At 44.6% G+C, this 27,258-nt stretch overlaps 4 protein-coding genes and 1 long non-coding RNA gene across 12 annotated transcripts; 2 read left to right on the top strand and 3 right to left on the bottom strand.

Moving 5' to 3' along the window:
* The first annotated feature begins 285 nt into the window (after positions 1-285).
* Positions 286-11,351, top strand: tmem79b (transmembrane protein 79b). 8 transcript variants are annotated; one of them, XM_076990547.1, is made up of 13 exons: positions 286-424; positions 1,787-1,967; positions 2,367-2,492; positions 3,101-3,137; positions 3,423-3,521; positions 3,959-4,017; positions 4,097-4,216; positions 7,052-7,224; positions 7,547-7,568; positions 7,669-8,248; positions 8,652-8,846; positions 8,978-9,200; positions 9,632-11,351. In XM_076990547.1, exons 6-13 carry the CDS (start codon positions 3,970-3,972, stop codon positions 9,831-9,833), a joined length of 1,563 nt encoding a protein of 520 aa, XP_076846662.1. In that variant the 5' UTR covers positions 286-424; positions 1,787-1,967; positions 2,367-2,492; positions 3,101-3,137; positions 3,423-3,521; positions 3,959-3,969; the 3' UTR covers positions 9,834-11,351. The 8 variants fall into 8 exon arrangements, with proteins under 8 accessions (XP_076846662.1, XP_076846667.1, XP_076846663.1 ...); XM_076990552.1 differs by lacking the exons at positions 3,101-3,137; positions 3,423-3,521 and having other exon boundaries at positions 4,100-4,216; XM_076990548.1 differs by lacking the exons at positions 3,101-3,137; positions 3,423-3,521.
* LOC143491499 (uncharacterized) lies at positions 2,518-4,204 on the bottom strand. The gene is made up of 2 exons (XR_013125214.1): positions 4,083-4,204; positions 2,518-3,666 (listed from the first exon to the last, which is right to left on the bottom strand). It is a non-coding gene; the product is annotated as an uncharacterized LOC143491499 (long non-coding RNA).
* A 134-nt stretch (positions 11,352-11,485) lies between the features above and the next one.
* LOC143491497 (uncharacterized) lies at positions 11,486-14,034 on the top strand. The gene is made up of 4 exons (XM_076990556.1): positions 11,486-11,725; positions 12,455-12,601; positions 12,721-12,867; positions 13,552-14,034. The coding sequence occupies exons 1-4, from the start codon at positions 11,629-11,631 to the stop codon at positions 13,599-13,601; spliced, it is 441 nt and encodes a 146-aa protein (XP_076846671.1). The 5' UTR covers positions 11,486-11,628; the 3' UTR covers positions 13,602-14,034.
* Positions 14,035-14,329: 295 nt separating this feature from the next.
* cct3 (chaperonin containing TCP1, subunit 3 (gamma)) lies at positions 14,330-20,160 on the bottom strand. Its single transcript, XM_076990545.1, has 14 exons — positions 20,040-20,160; positions 19,484-19,545; positions 19,331-19,381; positions 19,040-19,102; positions 18,848-18,944; positions 18,608-18,725; positions 18,236-18,422; positions 17,115-17,264; positions 16,789-16,921; positions 16,582-16,663; positions 15,914-16,094; positions 15,485-15,730; positions 14,822-14,953; positions 14,330-14,718 (listed from the first exon to the last, which is right to left on the bottom strand). Exons 1-14 carry the CDS (start codon positions 20,065-20,067, stop codon positions 14,623-14,625), a joined length of 1,626 nt encoding a protein of 541 aa, XP_076846660.1. The 5' UTR covers positions 20,068-20,160; the 3' UTR covers positions 14,330-14,622.
* A 206-nt stretch (positions 20,161-20,366) lies between these two features.
* On the bottom strand, positions 20,367-27,048 carry pdia7 (protein disulfide isomerase family A, member 7). The gene is made up of 13 exons (XM_076990628.1): positions 25,787-27,048; positions 25,275-25,353; positions 24,754-24,871; positions 24,556-24,663; positions 23,972-24,101; positions 23,684-23,797; positions 23,313-23,438; positions 22,901-23,083; positions 22,468-22,576; positions 22,248-22,376; positions 22,067-22,146; positions 21,913-21,970; positions 20,367-21,339 (listed from the first exon to the last, which is right to left on the bottom strand). Exons 1-13 carry the CDS (start codon positions 25,978-25,980, stop codon positions 21,250-21,252), a joined length of 1,518 nt encoding a protein of 505 aa, XP_076846743.1. The 5' UTR covers positions 25,981-27,048; the 3' UTR covers positions 20,367-21,249.
* Positions 27,049-27,258: the final 210 nt, after the last annotated feature.

The raw sequence follows: 27,258 nt of genomic DNA, 5'->3' as shown, positions 1-27,258 counted from the left end.
GTATCACCACAGCTGATAAGTGATGTCATGTCCAGGTCCTCTCAGAAGTATTAGCGATGACACATCTATGACTAAACCTGGCCAGTCACCTGTTACAGGTGGTTTGGTCGAGCTATTTGGTGGACTTTTGTCATTTTTTTTGTCCTTACAGTGTAAATTATTAATTCTGAAAATGAGGCTAATCCTTTACTGAATTTATCATTCCACTACCTTTGAAGGATTTAAAGTGCTTTGGTTTACAGTTTTTTAAAATCCTGTGAGCTCTTTGTCCTGAGCTGTCAGCCTTATGATTCAGTGTGTTTACAGAGCTGCCAGACTGACTGGGCCTTGCTGTTATTAAGCTACATGTCAATCAGTGTTCTGACCAGCCAGCCACCATGGGCGTCTGACTGAGCACTTTCACAACACCCGTCTCTCTCTCAAGGTGTCTGTCTCTCTCTCTCTCCAAATCTCTCTGCGGTGTGCTTCAGTAGGGTGTTTCTGATGTTGTGCATATTGTTCAAAAGTATTTCCAGAGACTAAAAAACAAACTTCATTCCAATTATGTGAATTTGCTGTTGTGCACAAGCTATCAGTGTTATGCAGGTTCTCTGGTACAGAGCTGTGAATAGCTAAAGTATGTGTTAAAAAAAATGTCAAGCTCACAAAAAAAATGTCTGTAATGGGCAGAAAAGTTAAATATTACCATGTTGGTGCCTGTTTCAATTTAATTTTACTACCAGCTGTTGCATTATGGTCTGTAAAGGTGAGATCACATTATGGTTTATAAAGGTAAGATCGTATTATGGTTTGTAAATGTGAGATTGCTTTACAGTCTGTAAAGGTGAGATTGCTTTACAGTCTGTAAAGGTGAGATGGCATTACGGTCTGTAAAGGTGAGATTGCTTTACGGTCTGTAAAGGTGAGATGGCATTACGGTCTGTAAAGGTGAGATTGCTTTACGGTCTGTAAAGGTGAGATTGCTTTACGGTCTGTAAAGGTGAGATTGCTTTACAGTCTGTAAAGGTGAGATTGCTTTACAGTCTGTAAAGGTGAGATGGCATTACGGTCTGTAAAGGTGAGATTGCTTTACGGTCTGTAAAGGTGAGATTGCTCTGCTTTAATCTTGTCCTTATTGGGGACAATTATTGCCACAGCACCCTAAACTCTAGGGTCAGGAATGAGAGTAATCATCACAATGCACATTGTGTTTTAGCTGATCAGTGTGTGTGTGTGTGTGTGTGTGTGTGTGTGTGTGTGTGTGTGTGTGTGTGTGTGTGTGTGTGTGTGTGTGTGTGTGTAATATACTAGATACTTAAACTGAAAGACTCTAGTTTTTATAGAAGACCATGTGCCATGTGGTTCACAAGTGGCTCTTGCATTTGTTGTGCTTTTTATATTTGTTTTCAAATAAAGATAAATGTATTTCTCTGATGTCACTGAATGACTTTAGGATTCTATCAAGTGAATTGAATTTCTTAGGCAATTATACCCCTCAAGTTGCCTAGTGTTTATTTTGACTAAAAGCAGCATGCTTTGAGAATTCACTTCTAAAAGGGGACAGCTTAAATATGTCACATAAAAAGTTTTCCATATTCACATCTGGAACCTGCCATAAATTTTTAATTATTTTATACTTTAGATTTAGATATTCTTTAGATTATATTCTTTAGATTCTTTTCATTCAAAATAACATAATGTAAAATGTTAGATGTTTCATTTATTTAGTGTGTTTTGATTAACATCACACGGCCTGTTTGTGAATCATCTTGGGAAAAATGATTCACACATTCTTCTATTCCTTCAGGAAAAACAACCCCAATCCATCCATCTTCATCACCATCTTCATCACCGTGCATCAACATTTATTGCTGCATCTCCGCTCACATTTAGGACAGAAACATTTCCAGTGTGCGAGCCAGAGACCGTGTGACATTTAGCACTCGTGTCAGCTGTGCGGATCCAGTCGATACCACCCTATCATGAGAGTGGGTAATGACTCATGAAATAAAGTGTGAGATATGCGTGATTCAATTATGCATTGTTTGTTATGTAAGGACTGGATACACTGTGTAGATGGATGCTTAATGGCGTTAAATGTTAGAATGCTATTTGAAATGGAAATAGTATTTTGATGTTTCTAATAAGTGTACCTAAAAGGTAATATTCATTTTATTGTAATACATGATAAGTTTAACATTCACAATTAGAACAAAAAATTAATTATTTTTCAATAACATATCATGTTTCAAATAACCAAATGTTTATATTATAGCTAACATTTCAGTAAACATCAAAATAATAATAATAATACAGTATATTGGTATATTGTGCAGTATTCATGTCATTACATTTCCTTCATTAACGAGGCCGTTCTCCCTACACAGAGCTGACAGGTGAAACAACACGACCCTTCAACAGCTGCAGTGAAGGCCCTGTTTGTCTGCTTCTGTCCTTCAATTATTTGTGCGCCGTTTGTCAGTGAAACCAGAACTGCGTATTTATGTGCACTGGTAAAGGCTTTTGCACTGGTAAACGTATTTGCTGCATTGGCCCACAGTTTCCCATCAGATTTGTTGTGTTCAATTTATGCATTGCAGTGATAAACAGTCAGGGAAAAATCTGCCCTTAAATCAGTTATATACCACAGAACTGAATCTCAACTGAGCCAAGTAAATTAGACCATTTCACAAGGGAATTATTCATGATAAGAGACTTTTCTGGTAAACAACCAGGGCTACGTTTGAGATGCCTAATTTGACAACTTGGATCTTAATTTAGAAACTATGCATTCTGTAGCTACAGTACATCATGATCTGAAACACCTCTAAAGACCTAAAGGTGCTGTTAAATTTAATTAAGTGTACGTTTAAATCCACTTGGTCTGGGAAATGCTTACAGATAGCCTACTTAAGAACTCATTAAATATACATAGCATCGATCCCCTTTACAAAAGATCTGAGTCCTGTTTCAGGAAGTAGATTTAACTCCAATAATCCCTTAGATAACATGTAATGTAGATGCCACAGGTGTGTGTGTGTGTGTGTGTGTGTGTGTGTGTGTGTGTGTGTGTGTGTGTGTGTGTGTGTGTGTGACAACATGCACAAAACATACTTGGCAGCAACTGAAGATGAAGTATGAAATCACAATTCAAACAGGTGTGATATAATTTCATTACAAGCAGTTGTGATGTTGTTTGGCCTCCATGTCATGACCAGACCTCAGGAGAGCTGTAGTCACCGTGTGGTGTATTTATGTGACTATACCAGATATGCCAGTATACAGTAATGCCTATTTTAAAGCAACATCTAAATAGATTTATACATATATATAAATCTCCATATTTGTGCTTACAGTATATATTCAAATTTGCCCCATATTATAGCAAATATATAAAAAGTTTGAGGTTCAAAAAACAGGTCGTGGTTCCTCCATAATTCCAGAAGCTGAAGAGATGACCCTCAGAGCAGTAGACTCTACTGCTGAAGGCATCTCTGGAGGACGCTCATCTAACCCTCAGGACACAGAGTCCTACACAAGAGGTTAGCTTTCAAATTAATTATATATAGATACATTCATCCTAGTAATAGCTCGCTGACGCCAAACCATCAATCTTAGACATACCTCATTTTCTTGTAGCAGTACAATCGTCTCAGATCCTCTGTTGTCCTTCAGACATCATAGTCACTGTAGGTGAATCAGAGTTAGATATCTGGCTTTGAAAAAATGAATCAGAGTTAGATATGTGGCTTTGAAAAAATATTTCCAAGTAGAGACACTTTCTGCCTTTATTCCCTAATGTTAACTGTCTCTGTCTCTTTATCTTAAATTACTGATGGTGGGATCTGTCTGTGGGTGCCTTCTGCCAAAGGATCTCTATGCATTTGAAAGTATTCTGCATAGTCCACAAATTTTTAAATAACAGGTTATAGTTATAGTATATGTTATAGAACTCCCAAATTGATCATTTTCATTACAGGAGGATGAAAAATGCAGTCAGCTTCTAGAGAGAGGGAAGATACAGAGAGGCCTATTGAGGTTTATACCTTAAAATATTATTGAACAGTTGATGAATGTTGTATGAAAATAAAACTTGAACTTACTTTTTTTCTACCAGAAGAATTCTGGAATATTCCGTGAAGAAGAGGACGTGTCCACCTCCACAGCACAGCTCCCCCAGTATGATGTCCAACCTCAGCCCATAACTCACAGTGCAGACCTGGCACTGAAATTCAATGTAAAATTTTGCATTTCTATACTTCCTTGCGAAACAGCTGGACAAGGTTTACTTGGAGAAACACTGACAAATCATATTTAGAAATGGTTCACATAAAGCTCTACATACAAATGACCAAAATAGAAACTCAATTGCTGGAACATTGGTTGAGTTTTCTACAGGTACATGACTATACTTGCCTGAACAATATAAGAAATATAAACTATAAAACTGCATTTGTATAATGAAGACATCTTCATGAAGAGAAAGGCATATTGTTTTTTATTTGACACTGGGGAGGTGAAGGGTTAATCAGAGATTATGTTAGCAGATCAGGGCTAGCAGGGTCACCTCTCAGGGTCAGGGTATGGGGTAATCACACAGGGCTAGCAGGGTCACATCTCAGGGTCAGGGTATGGGGTCATCACACAGGGCTAGCAGGGTCACCTCTCAGGGTCAGGGTATGGGGTCATCACACAGGGCTAGCAGGGTCACCTCTCAGGGTCAGGGTATGGGGGTCATCACACAGGGCTAGCAGGGTCACCCCTCAGGGTCAGGGTATGGGGTCATCACACAGGGCTAGCAGGGTCACCTCTCAGGGTCAGAGTATGGGGTCATCACACAGGGCTAGCAGGGTCACCTCTCAGGGTCAGGGTATGGGGTCATCACACAGGGCTAGCAGGGTCACCTCTCAGGGTCAGGGTATGGGGGTCATCACACAGGGCTAGCAGGGTCACCTCTCAGGGTCAGGGTATGGGGGTCATCACACAGGGCTAGCAGGGTCACCCCTCAGGGTCAGGGTATGGGGGTCATCACACAGGGCTAGCAGGGTCACCTCTCAGGGTCAGGGTATGGGGTCATCACACAGGGCTAGCAGGGTCACCTCTCAGGGTCAGGGTATGGGGTCATCACACAGGGCTAGCAGGGTCACCTCTCAGGGTCAGGGTATGGGGGTCATCACACAGGGCTAGCAGGGTCACCCCTCAGGGTCAGGGTATGGGGTCATCACACAGGGCTAGCAGGGTCACCTCTCAGGGTCAGGGTATGGGGGTCATCACACAGGGCTAGCAGGGTCACCCCTCAGGGTCAGGGTATGGGGGTCATCACACAGGGCTAGCAGGGTCACCCCTCAGGGTCAGGGTATGGGGTCATCACACAGGGCTAGCAGGGTCACCTCTCAGGGTCAGGGTATGGGGGTCATCACACAGGGCTAGCAGGGTCACCCCTCAGGGTCAGGGTATGGGGTCATCACACAGGGCTAGCAAGGTCACCCCTCAAGCCCAGCAAGTAACTGTTGAACTCTCCTATGACAGCACAGACACTGTTTACATTTTCTGTTAAAATGGAAGGAAACAAAATGTTGATTAGTTTACTTATAATAACTTATATATCACCATGAAGTCACAAAACATGAACACTCACAAAACATGTGTAAGTCATACAGAGGCCCAGGTCACTTTTTTTGCACATTATGTGGGCTGCATCACACATCTTCAGACTGCGGAACAGTAATTAGCTGTGGTAGCTGCTGCCTTGACTATTTTCATTGGGAAGCTAAATGTTATTATTTACCTGCACATTAATGATATGAAAAGACTTCACAATTCACATGATGTCTTTCATGTAATTAAGGGGCTGTGATAGGAATATGAGTGTGGCCAATCGTGCCATTAAACCCTGAAATATATCCAAAGAACTGATTAGTGCTTTAGGTCTCAATGGCTCATATTAATAAATTAGTTATCCGTGATGGCTAAGTTACCTTGAGAAAGTAATCCGATTACTGATTACTGATTACTCCTTTTAAAAGTAACTTAGTTACGTTACATATTACTTGATTTTAAAAGTAACTACGTTAGATTACAAGTTACTTTAGTAGTTACATTCAGCAGCAAAATCAATTTTTCCAATACTCACTTTATTGGAAGTGCATTTTAACAGTAACAATGTATTGAAGCAGGTTCGGTAACCGAGGCAGAAACTGCTTAATCCAAAAATCCAGAGGAGGAAAACTTTATTGATAACGCAACCCTGGCGCGCGCAGGCTCCGCCCCCCCAGTGTCACTTAAAGGGCACGACTCGCCGTGAGGAGTAGGAGTCGCTACAGTATCTCCTGACATTACGTTTGTGTAGCTGCGCGGTATTATTTGTAAATTTATTTGTAAACGCAATACAAGCGAACTGTTCAGTCAGACAGCTTGTGAAACGAAATACCATTACAATTTCAAGCATTTTAAAGTAGGCGACGTTAGTCAAAATTCCAGCACTTTTCAAACGTGGAACACAAAGCAACATTAAAATTGGTCAGGTAAATGTTCCTTCCCCTGTTTTTGAGGGGTGTTTCTTTACACTACCACATATCGTTACGGGAGGACACTGCAAAAAAATGACGTGTAAAACGTGCTCGCGCTCTCACAGGGTCGCGCGCAGCGTGCGGAGTCGAGCGCTACGGTCAGACGCAAAAGTAGAACTGAGCCAAGAAGAAAGCAAAAATATATATTTTACTAGGGAAAATAAAAATAGTAACGCACAGTTACGTGGATAAGTAACTTTAATCTGATTACTGGACTGGAAATAGTAGCGCGTTATATTACTCGTTACCGAAAAAAGTGGTAAGATTAGAGTAACGCGTTACTGACATCACTGTTAGTTATTGCTTAGATTGGTAAGTGGGTCTGTGTCTTGGGAACGCCACAAAACTGCATAGTTAACGTTTCAGTACTAATTTCAGTAATATTTCTGACAGCCCGTTAAACGTTTGCCTTGAAAATATGATCAAAAAAGAAGAACAACAACAACAAGTCCAAACAAAAACACAGGTCGGTTGTATATTGTTGTATATTGATAAACATTCAGATATGCAGGACCGGGAGCGCGCGAGGAGCGCGCGAGCAGAGCGCCTCCCCTTTAACACCTGCGCCTTTAACGCGGCACCTGGACACACCTGAACGGCCTCAAACAGGACGTGGACGTTTCTTTGGAAAACTAACCAAACTTGAAGAAAGCTTTTTGCGAGATACTGATAATCGGTGAGCATTTTGGAAACGTATCCGTTATTCGCGTGTTGATTCGAGGTTTAAATCGAGAGGCTAGTAGATTTGATCGGGTTACTTCCGTATTTACCACTGAACTCTAGGTAAGGCTTGCGGCCATTTCACAGTGAATATGTGGGTTACTCGTAAAAGTGGTGATAAATCTATCTGGCTTTTAAGGGATCTGCAAAAAACAATGGCGTTTTAATTCCGCTACAATATTTTAAAATCGGATTAAAATGTCGAATGATTCATATCTGTACAAACACGATAATTTACACGAGTCCAGCTATAAAGTATTGATCTTATCTGTTTAAAGGGACAGGCAGACAGGTGAACAGGTATGACCCTATGGACGCTCTTTTGCCTCTGATGAATGCCACACTTAATTCACTGAATCACAACAGACGAGCAGCTACATAATTCATGAAAATGTCTAAGGCCATATCCCTAGACACACTGCCTGTGGTGAAGAGCCCGGAGGGGCCGACAGAGGAAAACCACACACCTGGTCAGGTAACGGAAGAGAAGAAGATGAACACACACACGGACCCAGTGCTTGGAAGTAAGGAGCCCAGTACTCTGCCATGGCCGGAAGAGAGGTCCGACGGTCCGGGCGGGAAGGGGCCGGCGGCACCTGATTCTGCCCCAAAGAAGGATGACCCGGACGTGGCTGAGGAGACCGCGAGCATGAGCTCAGATTCCCCGTCGCTCCGTGGACGGTTCAGCAGGACGGAGAGTGCAAAAGAGCTGGGCACCTGGGAGAGGCAGCAGGCCAAGGGGTGCCGGGTGGAGAAGGAGCGTTTGCTGCAGGGCGACCAGGTGAAGCACTTGGAGATTGAGGTGGAGCTGAACTCCATGCCAGACAAGGCAGCTGGGGTGTTCAACTCCACCAGCATACCTGAGCCACTGAGACAGAGTATGAGCCGCTGGGTGGAGGAGACGGAGGACAACCCCTTCATCAGGCATGCTAACACCCTGCCAGTGGGCTACTCTTCCAGCACCAAGCATGTGCCATGCTGTAAGTGGAAATAAAATATAAAAAAATTGGTTTTGTATCTAGTGCTACTGTAAACTATTAAACATCACCATATTAATCAGCTGCACATGAAGCTTTGTACTGAACCGAATAACATTTTTCTTTTGAAGCTCTAGCCTTTTAACTAAGATTATTCTGTATCTATAAAATATCTGTATATGATTAGAATAAAATGCACAATATGTTTCCTTAATTTCCTAACACTCTGCCCTCTGCAAATTTTCACTCAAAGCAAAAAGCAACATTAAGATGAATAACTGTTTAGTTATGCAAACTCATCTTGCCTCATATGTGGGGTGTAACCACATTTTTGTTGTACCTGGCATTTTGCAGACAGTAGTTCCACTTGCACAACAAAACCTTTTCATTGGTCATTCTTCTCAAGGTGGGTGTACTGGGACCAAACGAGATCTGGTAAAAGTAGCTGTGGCTGTGCTCATGGCTGCCATGATTTTCCCTGTGCTGGTGTGGGGGGGCTACACTTTCCTGCCCTTTGATGCCCCGCTGCTCGACAGCGCCCCCCTGCGGCTGGTCTACACACTGCGCTGCTCGGTCTTCGCGGTCATCCCAATTGTCTTGGGTAAGAACCACTGCTTCATGATCACGGCTGACTTTCAGATAAATTATTGTCCTTGATTTCTCCTGATAGAAAAGCCTTTTCCCATAAAAAGGGCACTCTAAGTGTGACGTGTTTGGCCCGATCTCTCCCAGGTGTGTTGGTGTTGGGCGTGTCCAGGCTGCGGTACCTGTCTGTGAAGCCCCAGTGTGATGGAGAGCCAGAGATCGAAGCCGTGATCGTCCATCGCAACTTTGTCGAAGACTCCATCTCCCTCTTTCTCATGTACTTCCTGCAGTTGGGTGTCATGGCTGCTTATCTCAGCCAGGAGCTGCTCAAACTGGTGCCACTCCTCACCATCATCTTCGCCTTTGGCAGGTATCGTGTGTGTGTGTGTGTGTGTGTGTGTGTGTGTGTGTGTGTGTGTGTGTGTGTGTGTGTGTGTGTGTTGCCTTTCTTCACACATCCAACCGTTTTACTTTAATCTTGCCTGATGACCAGGCTTCAGTCTGTGTGTGACTGTTCATTTTTCATAGCAGCCATACATGAGTGTTGTGTTCAGCCCCTGTGTTCAGCCCCAGGCTGGTGTGTTGTGTTCAGCCCCTGTGTTCAGCCCCAGGCTGGTGTGTTGTGTTCAGCCCCTGTGTTCAGCCCCAGACTGGTGTGTTGTGTTCAGCCCCTGTGTTCAGCCCCAGGCTGGTGTGTTGTGTTCAGCCCCTGTGTTCTGCCCCAGGCTGGTGTGTTGTGTTCAGCCCCTGTGTTCTGCCCCAGGCTGGTGTGTTGTGTTCAGCCCCTGTGTTCTGCCCCAGGCTGGTGTACTGGATCGCGGCGGTGTGGGGCAGCAGCGTGAGGGGTTTTGGGTTCGGCTTCTCCTTCGTGCCCACGCTGGTAATGCTGGTGGCCAACCTGTACTTCATCTTCATGGCCGACTCGGCCGGCTCGGTCTTCGCACAAGAGGACCTGGGCCCCATCTACCTGCTCCAAGAAAAGAGGCAGAGATTCTGGGGCTAGACGGGCTTCTCCAGAACCAGCCCGGCGTGGACAGGAGTCCTTCCACCCGTGGCCCCGTTTCTGATCTCTTTCAGCTACAACTTCACAGAACCCAGATCAAAGGCCTACTTGCACATATCCATCAATACGCCACTACATTAGTTAGCGTTTAGCAAGGGAGAGTGTTCTCTGCCTGTCAGAAACCATAGACGTGTCAGCTGTGTGCATTTGATGAACACCAAGTTGTGGGCTTATAGTTCAGTTCCTAATGATGCAAATAAGGCATAAATCTAATTGGCTAGAAACCACTGCTCACAAAGGGGTGAAATCTCACCTTACGACTGGGAGCGTATTGAAGACAACACATTCACTGCTGTAAAGGTAGCCTACCCTCCTCAGTGCAAAAACAAGTCCATGGCTAGAGATCATGAAACCTCCCCTCCGGTTTACGTTTCCTGCCGACTGGTTTCGTGAGTGTGGATAAATGGATTGCATGCTAGAATAGTTAAGCTAGATTTGTGTAGGTTAGAGAAGGCAGAGCACTTTAATCTGCTTAAACAGTACACTAGGGAGAGGATTGAGAAGCTGCCTGTGTGACCAGTGTCTCGATATTCTGGCAGTAATTCTGCTATTCTTGAATATAAAAAAAAAAAAACGTAATTTTTCTGCATGTACTGTAATTTCAAATTAGTGAGTCTTATGTTTAAATATATACTGCTATTGTATTGACCAGTGAACTATGCTTCGACTCTCGGATCTGTTATGCAAATCTTTATGAAACAATGCTTGGGTAAAACATGATTCCTACTTAGAGGACGCCAGCTGAAAGAGGCTAGTGTGTGTTGGCTGTATTTTTCTTCACTATGATGAGATATGTATATTTTTAAGTTCTAGGTAAATTAAAAAATCAAAACAAATTACACTGCCAACAATAATTGATGAGCAGTCTTTGACTGCCCGTGGAGAGTCTATTTTATTTTATTTAAGGAGAGAAAAGGTGGGGTAGGAGGCTGAATAGTGTTTGATCAGGCACAGGGGGAAGATTTAAACGTTTCATTTCCAAACAGCCCCAAATAAAAACAGTGCTGTAAGATCGTGAAACGGTTTTTATTAGCGGTTTTGTGCTCTGTTGACGATTATGTAATCACTAGAAAATAGCCGTGGTCTATACAGAAAGTTTAGATATTTGGGACCTTTTTTAACCTTGCATTGAAAGTGCTTTATGAAAGTGCCACTGATATAAAGTCTTTGTGTTTATTATCCTACCCACTGCCAACCTGAAACACGTCCTGTGTTTGTGAGATACTCTGTGGTTTGTACATCACGTCTTGGAGAGTCACTACGATTATATTAGCACTTTAATATAAAGGTCAGACAAAACAGGTTTGATATAGCTGTACCAATTACGTTGAGACGTTTTTACAGATGTCCATTATAACTGCATAACATCCATGCAGCTGGTTTGTAGATATTAAAAAAATACATAAATGCCTATTTTACTCTGCTTATAAAATTATCGAATAAATATTTTAACAATAACGTTTCACTTTTTTGAATTCTTTTAAATCTCACACACACGGCGAAAATCAAAACACAGATGGTGTGAGAACTCGGGCCGGTTGGGTGACATAAATACTGGTGGACTTGTGGACTGACCAGTAAAACCGGTTCCGATATGTCGGAGGACAAAAAATAGCAGCTTGACAGTGAAACACGCAGACGCTGAAGACAAACCCAGACGGATCCTCGCCAAACACATGAATAACACACACGGTGAAGAGATCCCCGTCACTAGTTAAGAGTGTGACACCCAACTATGAGCAGCACGAAGGGGAGGAGGACACACACGGCGTGTGTGATGAGAATGAGAGAGACATGTCCCTTCCGCAAGATGAGGAGAGGCCAGTGCTGCGGTAAGAACACCTCATCCTCACCTGTTCACCTGCTCCTATTCACATAGATCACATGATCCTACTCACCTGTAGACCTCTTCATCCTCACTTGTAGACCTGTTCCTTCTCACATGTAGACCTGATCCTCCTCACCTGTAGACCTGTTCCTTCTCACATGTAGACCTGATCCTCCTCACATGTAGACCTGTTCCTTCTCACATGTAGAACTGATCCTCCTCACCTGTAGACCTCTTCATCCTCACTTGTAGACCTGATCCTCCTCACCTGTAAACCTGTTCCTTCTCACATGTAGACTGTATCCTCAACATATAGTGAACAGCAGGGACAGTGATTTCTCCAACAGGTACTTTAATGCAGGTTCCCCATTTTGGCCCACTAGTGGTTATAATGCGTATCAAAGTAAAGAGGAGACATCTTTTCCTTTTTACATGCCATTTAAAAGATTAAAGTGAGAATATCTAAGTATTCTCGATATTATCCCGAATGCTGTCCATTGGACATTTGGACTTTGTGCTTTTTGAAATCCTAGCTACTCTACACACGCGTTGGTCATATTGATGACTATATCTTAACGTTTGGTCTTCCCAGCAGTTTATGTTCTTGTAAAACAAGATGTAAATTCCCTCAGAATGTGCGTGTATTTCAGACTTCACGTTACCTCGGTGAGGTCCTCATGGTCAGGTGTCATGTGGGTAAACTCTCTCTAAAGCTGCCGTCTCCCCCCCCCAGAGTCGCCCGGAAGGCGATGGAGAAACTCGTGTGACCAGCCCGGAGTGCCCGCTGCCTCCCCCTGTGGGGGTGGGATGGAGGCCGTGTACGTGGAGACCTGCCCCCCGTCCCCAACCACACCACAGCGCCCTCACCCCCACACACAAGGTGAGGCTTCAGGCTCACTGACAACTGAGCGAAGTTCGTTAAATGAACATTTATCATCACTGGCTATGAAGGAAATTCGGCTTAATCTTGCATTTTAACACCTTTTTAAATCTACACAGCTGCAGTAGCCATGGATTCAGATATAGCTCCCTTGATTTCTGGACCCATGTTTTCGAGTTTTTCATCAAGCTTGTACTCAGTGTCTTCTGCCTCGACCCCCATGAACTTCCACCAAAGTGGCCTGTCCTCCAGTGATGCAAGCATGGGTATGTATGAGCAGAAGAAGCTCCTTCAAACTAGACCTTTAGCAGGGAATGTGGCCTTTTGGCAGAGGTGAGCGTTCCAGGTTCAGAAAGTAAAAGTTCTCACCAAGATCTTGCTCAGGTTTCTTGGATTGTATTGATTCCACTAATTAGAAAATTCGGCAAGCTTGAGTAAAATCCTGGGAAGGAGTTTTACTTTCTGAACCTGGAATGCCCACCTCTGCCTTTGATGACACTTCACTCAAGATATGCAGCTACATTGTTGAGATGTGCATTAGCAATAGTGAGCATATATTTTTTGTGGCCTTGCAAGGTACTAATATATATACAGTTCAGTGATATTATTCAGGCCCTTTAAGCTCCTGCATGCTGTCTACACCTGCACATATGCTGGCCGGCATGATTGTGGCAGCTTGAAACAAACCCCTGCTTCATCCAGCCTCCCACACACACACCCATCCCTGCAGTGTGGCTCTTTCACGAGTTGGTTTGTGTTTTAATAGACTGGTTGTTTTACGTGTCATTGATGACGAGGCACTGGTCAACCACACAAAACCACCCAGGAACACAGCCCCCTGCTTAGCCACCGCAGAGCTAATACTGCCCACAGTGGAGGACCTAACTGTACACCTCTAAGGTGTTCCTCACAGGATGGCCACTGAGTCTAATGTTCTGTACCCTTTGCAGATCTGGACAGTGCAGTGGACCCTGAGACTGGGGAGAGAGCTCAAGGATAACTCCATAAGACCTCAAACGGGTGGAGGGTTTTTATTCATTTGTTTAGCAGCACTAGTTGCTGCAGGTTTACGGTCGATTCCACAAATGTTACGGAAAGCCAAGAACGTGGCCCAAAGGTGATGTTCGTACAGTGGAGACTGGTATAGCTTCCTGTGTGTCTTGAATAATGGAGGGAACCCTGTGGCTGGAGGAGGAACATGAGAAGAACCTCTGCAGCTACAGGACCATTCCACAACACCAAGACACATTCAAATTAACTGCTTAAAGATATTTTACATCAATTACTTACATGCATCGTTATGCAGTGATTTGTAAATAATATTTAGTATATGGTTGAGTATTTAGCACAGGCTAATAACTTCTTTCAGAAAATGGATGCTGGATCCTCACTGTCCACCAGAAACTCTTGGGGTTTTAATTAAAAACTATTCTATTAAATTTGAGTTTTGAGTTTTTCTGACACTTGAAACATTTTCAGTGCTTTGCTCTTGAGATGTGTGAATCAGTCCTACAGAATGGCAGGAGCGTTCCACATCAAAACCAAGATGCTGTGACTGAATCCTTCATCTGAACCCAGTACTGGGGAATAAGACAATATTCCTCAGTGTTTGCATGTCCTAACGAGATGGTGGTCACTGCAGATGGTTTTGGGCTGAGAGCGCCAACTGATGCAAATTCTCCATCCTTAATAACAGAATTCCTCCTTAATTACGAGCCTGACACAGTATGCTTATATAGTGAAATTTATCACAGTAGCAAATTAAAGGTAATGACTTCAGCCAGCAGCTATGGAGCATCAGGGCAAACACACACACTTAGATGTTGAACAAGATCTACGTCCTGCTTGAGTAACAATACGAGCCAATCGGAGGTTCACATGAGCCCAGCTGACAGAACACAAGTCAGACTGTGGAGTTTGAAGAGCACAGTCCATCACAAACCGGCGTCCAGCAGCCCAGACGGCGTCTTCTCCACTGGTGCACCTCCCCCCGGGCTTCTACACCCTCACTCCACCCGATTTTACTCCGCCCCCTGCCCTCCACCCATCGGGTGGGCTTCACCCTTCTTCTTATGCCCAGAAACGATGTCATCAATGCGCAGGAGTAGAATAGCCGTCTGGAGAGAGGGAATACATTGTGGAGTAAACAGTAACAGTGGAGTAAAGAGAAAAACAGGCCAGTAATAAAGATCAAAGCACGTGTGTATCTCCAGGCCGTACCTCCACCGCAGTCTTGTACGTCTGGGCTTTGACAGCCAGCGGCTCACAGATGCCCAACTCGGTCATGTCTGCGAGAGCGCCGGTCTCTCCGTTCACGCCCCACGAGGCGCTGCCCTCCTGCGTGTGCTTGGCCTGCAGCGAGAAATCGCCATCGTTTTAATACAACGGTTGATCGCACATGTGGAACGGTCAGCAGGTCAGAGTGGTTGAGAGAAACGCTTTAGTGATGCTGCAGCTCGATCTACAGTCAGGTATAAGTGTGTCTGCTGTACTGAGCTCATGAATTACCTGGTGATGAGCCAAGGGTGAGTAAAAACTGAATATGTATTCAGGGTATCTGCACATTTTTAAATCTCAAAACGAAAATTGTTAACGTTGTTGAGGCCGTATACTCCAATGGTAGGAATCTAGCACTAGGACCCTGGAGCGGTTATTTTCTGCATGGTCCTAGCGCTAGATTCGGCAAAGTTCACATCGCGCCAGAACAACTGAACAACACACACTTATAATAATTTAATGCCTCCCCTCATAAAATTCCAGACATTTTAAGACATTTTTAGGCCTTGAATATGGAAAACTAAATTTAAGACATTTTAAGGACCCGCGGGTACCCTGGTATTTACTGTAAAAGGCACTTGTATTGATGTGTGTGGATGTATTCACCCTGAGGGAGGTGAGCACACGGATGGTGGAGGCTCCACAGTTCTGGATCAGGGTGCGGGGAATGACCTCCAGGGCCTGGGCCACGGCGCGGTACGGCCACTGCTCCACGCCCGTGAGGCCACGCGAGCGCTCCGTCAGCCTGTGTGACACGGCCATCTCCACCGCACCTCCGCCCGGCAACAGGCACGGCTCCAACAGGACGTTACGGCACACCTGCATGGCGTCCTGCAGGTTCCGCTCCACCTCCTGCGAACAGAGGGTGGGGTCGGTGTGTTACGGCCGAGGTCCCTCCCAGCGGGGAGGTGGAGGAGGGTGGAGGAGAGGTGGAGGAAGTTGGAGGGAGGTGGAGGAGAGGAAGGAGAAGAGGTGAAGGAGGAAGAGAGGTGAAGAATGGTGGAGGAGAGGTGGAGGAAGGCTCCTGTCTCTTACCGCCAGGATCTCCTTGCTAGCTCCTCTCAGCAGGATGGTGCAGGCTTTAGGGTCTTTGCACTCGGTGACGAAGGTGAAATACTCATCACCGATCTTCTTCACCTCAAACAGGCCGGCTCCTGTTCCCACATCTTCCTCACGCAACTCGTCCGTCCTGCTGGCAATGCGTGCCCCGCACGCTCTGATAGAAGATGACGTGTGAAACGTGAGGAAGGGAATTTATGAAATTCCAAACTTAAATCTAAATTTCTAAAATTGGCCATTTTATTTAGAATCCACCACAGTGATATATACAAGCTAACAGGCGAAGCCATCTGCTTTACTACTACACAACAAAGATATACCGATATCCCACTGTGCGTACTTAATGTAACAAATGATGTTTTAAGAATCAGCAGTAACTATAACTACCATAACTAACGAGTCTGTAGAAACACACTAGATGTTCAGTGTTAAGCTGTTTGACATCCTCTGCTCAGCCTGCAATCACTATGGAGCTTCAGCTAAGACTACAACAGCCAACAGGAATTGATCTGAAGGCCTGTGGGCCCTGGAGACCGAGTCAGGGTGAAGCCCCTCAGTGTGAAGGACAGTTGAAAGTCTGCTGCGTAACGGGGAAAAACCCTCAACATGACAAGAAAACACGCTTCTCTGTGCCTCCAGTTTACCTGGCAATGCGATTGTTGTCCGTCTTTCTGACGCGACGGATCGCAGTGATGTTGGCCTTCATCAGGTAGTGCTGAGCAAGATCTGTGTGGAATGGAGAAGATATTCAGGGGTGGACCTGGTGTCTTCCACCACGCAACAGCGCTGCCGTGGTGATACAGGGACCATCCGGTTCAGTGTGTGTGTGTGTGTCTCAGGGACTTGCGTACCGGAGATTCCCTTCTCAGTGAAGATCAGGTCGGGCTTGAGGCGGATGATGTCCTCACATATCTGCTGGATGTACTCTTCCTCCATCTGCAAGATCCTTGCAAAGTCTTCCTCACGAGTTATCTCGATATCCGTCTGTGGAGAGTAAAAATGTAAGATATTAAGAAACTCCCAGATCAGACTTCCTGCTGTAACAGGTACCCAGACTGCGCACTTAAATGAGAAACCCTAGATGACACTTCAGCTTAACGGTCACAGGTTTGTATTTGTACGTGTACTCGTTTGTTGATTGGCTGTGCGTCTCTCACACACACAAACACACACACACCTGGCTCTCTCCTTTCTTGTACTCGAGGGAGCAGTCGAGCAGGACGATGCGAGGGTTTTTGATGAGACGGCGCATTCGAGGGTGAGTTACATCCTTATTCATCATCACCCCCTTCAGCACACACGAGTCCTCAATGATCCCACCGGGAATCTGCATAATCATACTGTCATTAAAGCAGTGAACTAAACATACTGATCGATTAAAGCATTTGATCTGCAGTGTCACTGGTCGTCTTTATAAATATTATTACTAAATATGTTAAACTGCCATTTAAAACACATCAGAAGCACATGAACACCTTTACCATTCACATTTTCAGCATGTTGAGAAGTTTCTCATTCAAAATTTTTTGATAGCAGGAAAATATCATGGTGATTTTTTTTTTACTTCAATTACCAGCCAGGCATTCACACACCACAGTGCTCACACAGGGTCCAGAGCAGAGGCCACTCAATACCACACAGAAGCTGAACTGGATTCAAATGGGACACAGACCAATTCTGAACTTAATATTAGGAGTGATAACTCAGGAGAGGACCTTATTGGAAACAGGTCTATCATGGTTAGCTAAAACAATAAAAAGAACAGTTTGAACCCATATTGAATTTGTTTAAAAGACACAGCTCTCTAATAAACTAAGAGCACCATTTGGGGGAATAGAGCCCTGCTTGAGCAGATATTCCTCATGCCTGCTGTGCCATTAGGCTACACACGCAGCCAAAGCCCTCCAGCATGACCTACAATCTCCACCTTGCTTTTATCGTACACGTACACTTCCTCCAGTGTGACCTACAATCTCCACATTGCTTTTATCGTACACTTCCCGTTAACGTACACTTCCCGTTAACGTACACTTCCTCCAGTGTGACCTACAATCTCCACCTTGGCACACGTCCCTTTAACGTAGACGTCCCGTTAACGTACGCGTCCTCCAGTGTGACCCACCTTCTCCACTTTGGCACACGTCCCTATAACGTACACTTCCTCCGGTGTGACCCACCTTCTCCACACGTCCCATTAACGTACACTTCCTCCGGTGTGACCCACCTTCTCCACTTTGGCACACGCGTCCCTTTAACGTGCGCGTCCCTATAACGTACGCGTCCTCCGGTGTGACCCACCTTCTCCACCTTGGCGTACTTCTTGATGTCGATCTCCTTGCGTCCGTTCTCCTCCAGTTCCACGGTGCGCACCGCGTCCAGGGCGATGTTGCACGCCAGGCTGGACCAGCGGCTCAGGGCCTTGGTGTTGATGGCCGAGTTAATGATCTTCAGCATCATGTCTCGATCGTTCGGGTCTACTGGAGTGCTGTGGGGCGAAATGACTCGGCAATTTACTGACTGGACCATCTGTGGTCAGTGTGCACGCACATGCTAATCACACAGCCCAACGTGAGGGCTCTCAGCCCAGTGGAAATGCACAGATCTCGGTCCAGTTCAAACCGATAACCAGTCGCTCGTGTCGGCGTCTGCACGCACAGATGGCGACTCTACCTGATCTCTTTGAGCATGGTGAGCATGTCGTCCAGAGCCTGCCTGTAGGCACTGATCACCACTGTAGGATGCATCTGCTGCTCCAGGAACTGCTCCGCCACCGACAGCATCTCTCCAGCTACACACAATCATCACACAGACACCTGCACTTCAGTGCTTACATTCAAACAAGCTAAAAGTTGCTCCCCTTAATCTGATCATACGTTGATACGACAGGAGAATGCAGCAGGTGCGCCTCACCCAGGATGATGACGGAGGTGGTGCCGTCTCCCACCTCCTCGTCCTGGGTGCGGCTGATCTCAATCATGGACTTGGCAGCGGGGTGTTGCACCTGGATCTGCAGGTGACGGGTGTCAACGGGAAATTAAGCAGTCGGTAACGCACAACATCGAACCCCAACGATCCCCCAGAGACCAAAAACACCCTGAATACCTCTCTCAGAATGGCGTTGCCGTCGTTGGTCATGACGATACCTCCCATAGGGTCCAGCAGCATCTGCACAAAGAAGGATTTAGTGTTGCATAATGAGGATAGTGCAGAAATCCTGTAGAAAACTAATCCAGCATTTTAATTAGCCTGATGTAACAAAGTGAAAAAACAGCTTAATGGGTGATGCCACTGATGAATAGGAAAACAAGATAACCGACAATACAGTCTAGTAGTAAACAGAATATACATGACACCAGGTGACGAGGGATGAGGCCCTATGATGATGATACACACCTTCATCATAGCTCGTGGTCCCAGACATGTCCTGATGACATCTGCTATGGTCTAAAAGACAAGAGCACACACACAGGTTATCAGATGTATTGACCAGTAGCCACAGACGTGTGAATCAAGTGTGTGTGGGTCAGTTAGAAATGAATGAATTACCTTAGCTGCGTTAATATTCCCTGTCTGGACCTTCCTTCCAGACTCTCTCTTCATATTCTGACCTAAAAACCCACAGGAGAAGGTTGTAAATATAACACAGTGACAGTGAAGGTGCTCTGGTCAGTTATACGAGTATAAAAGAGGCCTCTGCCATTTTTAAACAACACATGATAACTGTTAGCCACGGAGCTAACTACAGCGCATCAGCTCGCTAGCTCTCCATCTCCACACGATTAGCCAACCAGCTAGCCAACATTATCAATAATCATTTATTTATTAATTTAACATTAATAAGAGCCAGTAAATCACGACGCGGGGCTATTTAATCTCTCTTTGCTCCGTTAGCATCTCCGTTAGCCACACGCGCGAGCGGCGCTAGCTGGTGCGCGAGCGAGGCCGGTGCGCGAGCGTGGCCATGCCCGTTAGCCCGTTAGCCGCGGCTCCGCAATCACGGCGGACCGGCGGACGGGCGGCGCGGCTCGGCTCGCGTACGGTCCGTAAAACGCCACATCTAACATCACACATATTTTGTGGGAGGTCGAAGGAAGGCTCTCACTAAGCACGAGAACCGGTCTGCCCATCATGTCTGCAGCGTGGTGTCGGCGGCCGCTACCCAGAGAAGAAAGAACCGGACGTGCGGCGAGCGTGCGCGCCAATCAACAACGAGAGGTTGTTTGATAGACAACCCCCTCTCCACCAATCATCTTGGATAGTTTAATCTCGTAATGGGCGGGACAATGCGAAGAAACAGTGGTGACGCGTTGCTGTGGGGGCGGGGCTAGCGGAAGAGTCCAGAAAGTTCCCTGATGACAGGACCGACCGTGGCCCCGTAAACATGGACATAGACTGCCAAATAAGTCCATTTAAGTCTACTGCTGAATGCTGTGCGTTTAAAAGTTTATTCGCAGATACAAGCACGCTACCAAATACATTCAGACACAAATGAAGAGGTAGAAAGTCTCAAGGATTTCTGACGAACTAATAAATAATTCAGTCGCTGCGCCTTGGAAAACGCAACCGTGGTTTATCAATGCGGATTTCTTGCAGATATACTGAATATCTTATATTTACCACTCAGTTCAATATGAGGTTCAGTAGATCACATAACTGTTTCTTAAAACAATGTGCGATCACATTTACATGATCATAGATGCAGCAAGAAACGCTTAAAACGTTCCGTGTTCGAGACTGATCCAAAATTGACTGACATTGATGAAAATGTCTCCAATCTGGTTTCTGAAAATTATAGATGATCTGAAACAATACTTGTAATTCTTACTATTGAAACAATATGACGATGTCAACTTTTGCCGTTCAAGCTTTTCTACATGGGAACTACTATGTACTTGTACATAGCATGAATAAATTATGATAATAATACTTTCAAAAAATCATTAGATACTCCAACCATGTAAGAGAAATTCATACCTCATTCCACACCATGCAATACACTCGCATCACCTTACACAATATAAAATAGGACCAATGTTTTCTCTCTCTCAATAAACATAGTTGCGGTATCTAAAAGTGCACCGATATTTCTATCATGCACTCACGCACAACATGGATGTGGGAACAACATGGATGATTCCTTGCTTGTTTATCCTGCTTCATGTAATTTAGATTCACCTCCATCATTTTTACATCTAGTATATTCAGTGTCGGTATCAGGCCTTTCTGTCCTCAAAAATCCATGTATGGTGAAAATCAGTTCATATCTCCATCTGTGGCATGCGTGTCATCATCATCATCTTCATGGCCTTTGTTCACAGGTCCTCTCTGGAGGTACGTAGGATCAGAGGATGTGAAGCTTCTTTCTTCAGGTAGGTGACAAAGTCATTAACCTCACGTCCACCCTTAGGGAAAACATGAATTAAGGAACAAATGAATTAAGCACAACTCTGATGTTCTTATTAGAGTGCTACCTTCAGTCTCACAAGATTAATAACACCTCCATGTGACTGTAGTATAAAACGGCATATTCATATGAATTTACACCACCATAAGTTCCAACAAGTCTGAAAAGGCTACAGTAATATTTCCTTCAAATTCATGAAACTGAACCAGTGGTTAGAAAACACCAAACAACGACCTGTAATGAAAAAGGCTATAACTGGTTTGTGTTTATGAAGTCAAACAGCAGTTATTTATACAAATGTGTTAGAGACCTGTATCAGTGGCTTTTAAAAACACACAACACAGTTTATATGTAACATGACAGGTCATTCAAACACTTAGTCTCCCTATGTATTATTATTAATCTATATTATTACTATTATGGATTATTAACTAGTAACTAAGTGAAATTAGTGAAATAAACTGGGTGAATTTTTTTACTTAAATCCTCAGCTTTTGCAATAAAGATTATCATCTTAAAAGATCTGTTTGTGTGATTATGTTGAGTGTTAGTATTACTAATGGGTATGTACCTCGTATCGCCTTGGTTGGTCCTTTTGTCCAGCAGGTGCAAAGTATATTGTTGGAAATCTGAAGGACAAAAATGATTTATAATATAACCAGTAGATGCTATGAGCATGAGCAAATACAGTGAGTTCCAGGGATGAAGTTGAAGTAGTTCATTACCCTTGTACATCATAATATGGGGGAATGTCATTGGCAGTGCCGTCCATCTTAGCAATGACCATGTTGGGATCACCAGACAGCTGAGATAAAGACCATATTACATGATGAATAATATTACACACCATCACTAGGCAGATAAAGCAAGTTAACGTCTACACTCAAACCCTCCCTCTCCCGGTACCTTCTCTCCAAGTTCTGTATATTTGGGCTCCAGGTGTTTACAGTGACCACACCAGGGGGCATAAAACTCCACCAACACGTCTTTCTCTGGGTCATTGACAATCTCCTCAAACGTGTCAGCCACCACAACCTGTGTAGTTCAGCAGAAACCAAGCGCTTCCTTTACCGGTCAATTAACACCAATTTAAAGAGACTGCAGTTGGTGAACTTTGTGGGCAAACCTTGACAGGTCCATCATTTGATTCTGGTGCAGCCTCAGATTTGATGTACGGCTTTAACCGACCAGCAAAATAATTCCGCAGGAACGTCTCCAGTGATGTACCATCACTCCTGGGGCACGGAGGACAACAAATGTTGCAGCACCTTCATTTACTGACAAATTAGCTCTCAAAGCACTGCCCTAAATCTCACTTTCAGCTATTTATAAGCTTTGTAAGGAATATAGTGTATAGTATATTCTATATAACATGCATAATATCGCTACAAAAGCAAACATTACTCACAACCAGGTTAATAGTTTAGTCTGGATTAATGTCTAATCTAGCTTGAAAGCTTGATGTAAAATAGGTGTTTTACTGCTACACACGTGATTCATCCCACAAGTCCCTCTTCTCTCGACTGGGCGGGCTGACAGGTGCTTTTAACGGGTCTTACGTGAACTCCTCCTGCATGGTGTACTTGTGTCCTGCTGTGCTTCTGATGGTGATGATGGGAAGCTCTCCTCCATCAGACAGCCCGAACCCAAACTCCTCCTCCAGCTCATCCTGGAACTCCTCCCGATTGGCCACAGCAAACCTCAGTCCAGCAGACTGGAACAGGGTGGCCACCTTCATCACCCTGAGAGGAGGAGCAGGGTTAAAAAGAGAAGGGCGGGGCAGAGCAGAGGGGAACATGGTGCTATGAACCCCAAGATCATGCATTTACCTCCCAGGAAGCCTAATATCAGTCCAGCACAACCAAACACAAATAAAAAAAACCTGAACCAATAATGACTTACAGGAAAATGTGACAGGAAATGTCAAAGTAGCTCAGAACCACCACCGTGGCACTAAAATGCAAACCTCACCTGTTACGCCAATAATTTGTACCCTTTGGGTTGCGCACGTAATCAACATCATAATAGGCTGTGAGCAGGTCTGTGGTCTGCAGACTGTATCTATTCCCAGCGTTCAGATGAGGACACAGGCCAAAACTGACATGGGATACAAAGAACCAAAAATGCAGTCAGTAATGATTATGGAGAAACAGCACTAAAGGACAGATACCGGAGCACGTGAGAGTCATTCACATACAAAGTACCGAAGAAAGTCCACAGTAACATCCTCAAAATATTTCAGGATTTAAATCAAATAAGTTTACACTCGGACCATGAGGTCAGCTGAATCAAATCAGGATGGAATAAATGTAGACGTGTACGAGACCAGGGACAGAACGCACATGTTGGCCCCGATGAAAGCCAGGAGAGAAGAGGTCGAAACTGGATCAGAAAACTTCAACACACTCTCCTCAAACCTGCTGTTCAGGTGTGGAGGTCGAAACAGTAGAACACACCTGGAGGGATGGAAGAGGTGTAAATTATGGGATGTAAGAAACGTAAAGTATTAGTAACAGGCTCGAGCAGAATCTTTTGGGTAAATCATGAGTCATCAATGTGATCAAAGTCATCAATATTCTTTCAAACAATCTGTAGTTCCTCTTTCAATCCATGAATGTGTCCCCACGTACTCCTCATCCACGCCGTGTTTCAGGCCTGTCCTCAGATCAGTGGTGTGGGCCAGTCGGTACCTGTCCCTCAAAGCACCAGCGGCCTTTAGAAACTCACCAAGCTGCAAACTTTCAGCTCCTGAGAAAAAGCCTATGAAACAGGAATTGACACAAACGCAGTATTGACTTTAAATCTACAACATCCTCACTCTAGACTGAATCAAACACCATCACTATTGTCAAAATCAAACACCATCAGTCTAGTCTGAATCAAACACCATCACTATAGTCAAAATTAAACACCTTCACTATAGTCTGAATCAAAGATTTGAACAGTGAACTCTAAATTCTGCTTTAGGGCCTCTACATGTCTATCACTGCTTTGCACATCACAGTGAAAAGTACCATATCAAACATTTTCTGAATCCCATTCAGGATTCAATTATAAAAAACACGAGAGCCCAGATCATCGGTCAACTCAAATTGACATACAAGTTCTAGTTCTCCGACGGCTGGATAATACACTTATGTTACTATTCACATTTTGATCTACTATAAGTAGTTTATATGCATCCAAGAAATATTTGATCCTGATCACATCTCACCCACTATGCTGGCCTCAAAACTGTTTATGAAAGAGTCCAGCTCTGCCTCAGACTGCAGGGGTAGAGAACTTGGTCCAGCCTGTTTCTTCATATAGCTCACAATTCCATCTATAAACAGATCAGAAGCACACCAAAAAGACCATGACACTCTAAAAGCACAAGGCTTTAGCAAAGATTTAAGTGCAGATGACAACACACCTGCCGTACGGGGACCATCATAAGATGATGCCTCCTCTCCATTACGCAAGATTTTCAGAGTTGGATACCCACTCACTCCAAACTGCTCACATGTCTCAGAGTTAGCAGTGCAGTCGACCTGATCACAAAAACATCACATAGATCAGTTTTCTGAACCGCAGAGTGAAATATTGCGACATATTGCACAGAAGAGTAGAGAGATTTATTGTCATTGTACATGATACAACGAAATTCAGAACAAAATTATAGTACAAAAACATCTAAAAAACAGTAGGCCTACAGCTATGTTTCTAATTAAAGCTGCATCAGTCTTCATCACTTCTAGTTGAATGTGGTCTAAATCTAGTTGAGCTATAGGACAGATGAGATAAGCTTTGAATATATTTTTCAGTAGTGGAAAAATGTAAACAAATGCAAACTCAAACTAGCAAGCAAATTAACACTAAAGTTTATGCAGATTCGATGATTAAGGCCGGATCCAAGGATTTTGTGTTAATGTATTTATTTGTACGTCCTCTTACTTTTACCAGGGGCACTGTGCCCTTCAGGCTGGTAGCTGCACGCTCATATTCAGGCTCCAACCTGCGACAGTGGCCGCACCTGTGGGTGCACAGAGCCTGTTATCTGCACGAGGACAGGTGGGAGGCGCGAGCTCAGGTGCGTTAAGACTCCTTCACCAACACTTCTCTCCTCCAGGACTGAACACAGTGCAGATTTAGTTCTGGTGGTGACCAGCGATTCAGCGAATAGAAACCTGGTGTGTTAATGTTGGGATAGGCTAAATGTCTACATAACGTTAACTAAGGAGACAGTTATATTACTCACAATTGAAAATGTTTTCATTTATTTTACTATAACATAAGAGGAAACTTAAAGTAGCGAATCTGCTGATGTTGCGGGCTAAACTAATATGGCTAACTAGCAATATTATCGCACCAACAAATGATAGTCTCATATCTAACAGCAGAAAGTCACATTTTTAAACACCGTTTCCCACGTCGAGCACTGCTACGAGCGTTTAACATGCGCGTACCACGGAGCGTAGAACAGCACCAGCACGAGGTCGTGGGAGCGCGCGTCCCGCAGCTCGAGCACGTCGCTGTGCGCGTCCCGCAGCTCGAGCACGTCGCTGTGCGCGTGCACGACCCCCAGCCACAGCAGCGCCACCGACCACTTCAACACGTTGGGACTGAACCTCACACACGCGGCGTCTGTGGACGTCTTCATCGCGAGCAGCTCCGAGGTCTGTGGCCGCTTGGTGAGGAGCACGAGGAGAAGTGAACCGGGCGACACCCCGGGCTCAGCAGGCGCGAGGGTGTCCTTATTTGGAGAGGGTGTCCTTATTTGGAGAGGGCAGAGTTGTATAATCCAGGTTCAGAAAGTAAAAGTCCTCACCAGGATTTTGCTCAAGCTTGCTAGATTTATTAATTAGTGCAATCCAGGTAAAATTAGTGGAATCAACACAATCCAGGAAGCCTGAGCAAAATCCTGGTGAGGACTTTTACTTTTTGAACCTGGATTATACAACTCTGGGCGAGGGTGTCCTTCTTTGGCGAGGACGACCCAGCTGTTTCGTCTGCGGTGTGAAGGCATTGACAGAGCGTCAACTGTGTCTGTGGTAGGAGCAGTTTCGGCTGAAACAGTCAGTAAATAATGTGTGTGTGTGTGTGTATCCACACCAAGATGGTCCTGACACTGTGGTTTACATTATAACACGTCCAGGCGGTGAGACCGATAGCGGCCTGCAGTTCATGGACACGGTGGACCGACTGTAGCTTTCACGGTGGGACCGGGAGAGAACGGCCAACACACTGCAACGTGGATGCATGGTGTATGAGGACAGAATAAAGCCATGTCAACATGAAAGGAAGCCAGACTGCGGACCTCTTATGAGTGCTGACGGCACGTTTAGGTCCGCAAAGAGGACACGCACGTGGGAAAGGACATATGATCACCCTTTCCCAACGTCACTACATTTAGACATCTAAACACAATAAGGCACATGTATTTCATGTTCATATTAATGTCACCATCTTTTTCACCAAGGAAAACATCTTTTCTCAAGCAAATATTTTATTCTTAAGAAAAGCTAAAACCCACAAACCTACACCTAATATAAAAATACTGTACATAGCTGGGACTCACCTCTTCCTAGTCACTGTATATACACAATACATCTGCACACAATGAGACATGTAAACATCTAGGCTGCCCGTGTGCAGTGGCGTATCTGAGGGACCGCCCTGCCCACACCACACAGTGATATTTTGTCCTCAGACGCCAGTCTTGTTGAATTTGCTGGTGTTGAATTGGTTCCCTTTTTAGTGACTCTTATCAATTTCCAGGGCTTACAAAACAAAATTCTATAGCCTTCATGTGCCTTTAGGTCAAAAACACTTTATCTGAAGATCTCCAACTCTTCAGGTGCAACAGAGACCCATGTGTTTGTCATGCTGCCATGGTTTAATAGTCAGTTTAGCTGGTGTGTTTAGATCATCACAGTCC

This window comes from Brachyhypopomus gauderio, unplaced genomic scaffold, assembly GCF_052324685.1.
Source record: "Brachyhypopomus gauderio isolate BG-103 unplaced genomic scaffold, BGAUD_0.2 sc76, whole genome shotgun sequence".
Classification (NCBI taxonomy): Eukaryota; Metazoa; Chordata; class Actinopteri; order Gymnotiformes; family Hypopomidae; genus Brachyhypopomus; species Brachyhypopomus gauderio.
The sequence above is the reverse complement of the archived record's forward strand: the minus strand, read 5'-3'. Positions and strand labels throughout refer to the sequence as shown.

What these genes read in the sequence shown, in the direction of transcription:
- tmem79b (XM_076990548.1), top strand. Translation starts at nt 3,970, where the DNA reads ATGCAGTCAGCTTCTAGAGAGAGGGAAGATACAGAGAGGCCTATTGAG. An exon ending in ATACAGAGAGGCCTATTGAG is followed by an intron (nt 4,018 to 4,096) that starts GTTTATACCTTA and finishes TTTTTCTACCAG; the next exon opens with AAGAATTCTGGAATATTCCG. An exon ending in TTGCGAGATACTGATAATCG is followed by an intron (nt 7,225 to 7,546) that starts GTGAGCATTTTG and finishes ATCTGTTTAAAG; the next exon opens with GGACAGGCAGACAGGTGAAC.
- LOC143491497 (XM_076990556.1), top strand. Translation starts at nt 11,629, where the DNA reads ATGAGCAGCACGAAGGGGAGGAGGACACACACGGCGTGTGTGATGAGA. An exon ending in GAGGAGAGGCCAGTGCTGCG is followed by an intron (nt 11,726 to 12,454) that starts GTAAGAACACCT and finishes TCCCCCCCCCAG; the next exon opens with AGTCGCCCGGAAGGCGATGG. An exon ending in CCCTCACCCCCACACACAAG is followed by an intron (nt 12,602 to 12,720) that starts GTGAGGCTTCAG and finishes AAATCTACACAG; the next exon opens with CTGCAGTAGCCATGGATTCA.
- cct3 (XM_076990545.1), bottom strand. Translation starts at nt 20,067, where the DNA reads ATGATGGGCAGACCGGTTCTCGTGCTTA. An exon ending in GGAATATTAACGCAGCTAAG is followed by an intron (nt 19,382 to 19,483) that starts GTAATTCATTCA and finishes CTTGTCTTTTAG; the next exon opens with ACCATAGCAGATGTCATCAG. An exon ending in GCAACGCCATTCTGAGAGAG is followed by an intron (nt 18,945 to 19,039) that starts GTATTCAGGGTG and finishes CGTCACCTGCAG; the next exon opens with ATCCAGGTGCAACACCCCGC.
- pdia7 (XM_076990628.1), bottom strand. Translation starts at nt 25,980, where the DNA reads ATGAAGACGTCCACAGACGCCGCGTGTGTGAGGTTCAGTCCCAACGTG. An exon ending in TGATGGTCCCCGTACGGCAG is followed by an intron (nt 24,664 to 24,753) that starts GTGTGTTGTCAT and finishes ATCTGTTTATAG; the next exon opens with ATGGAATTGTGAGCTATATG. An exon ending in ACAAATTATTGGCGTAACAG is followed by an intron (nt 23,084 to 23,312) that starts GTGAGGTTTGCA and finishes TCCTCCTCTCAG; the next exon opens with GGTGATGAAGGTGGCCACCC.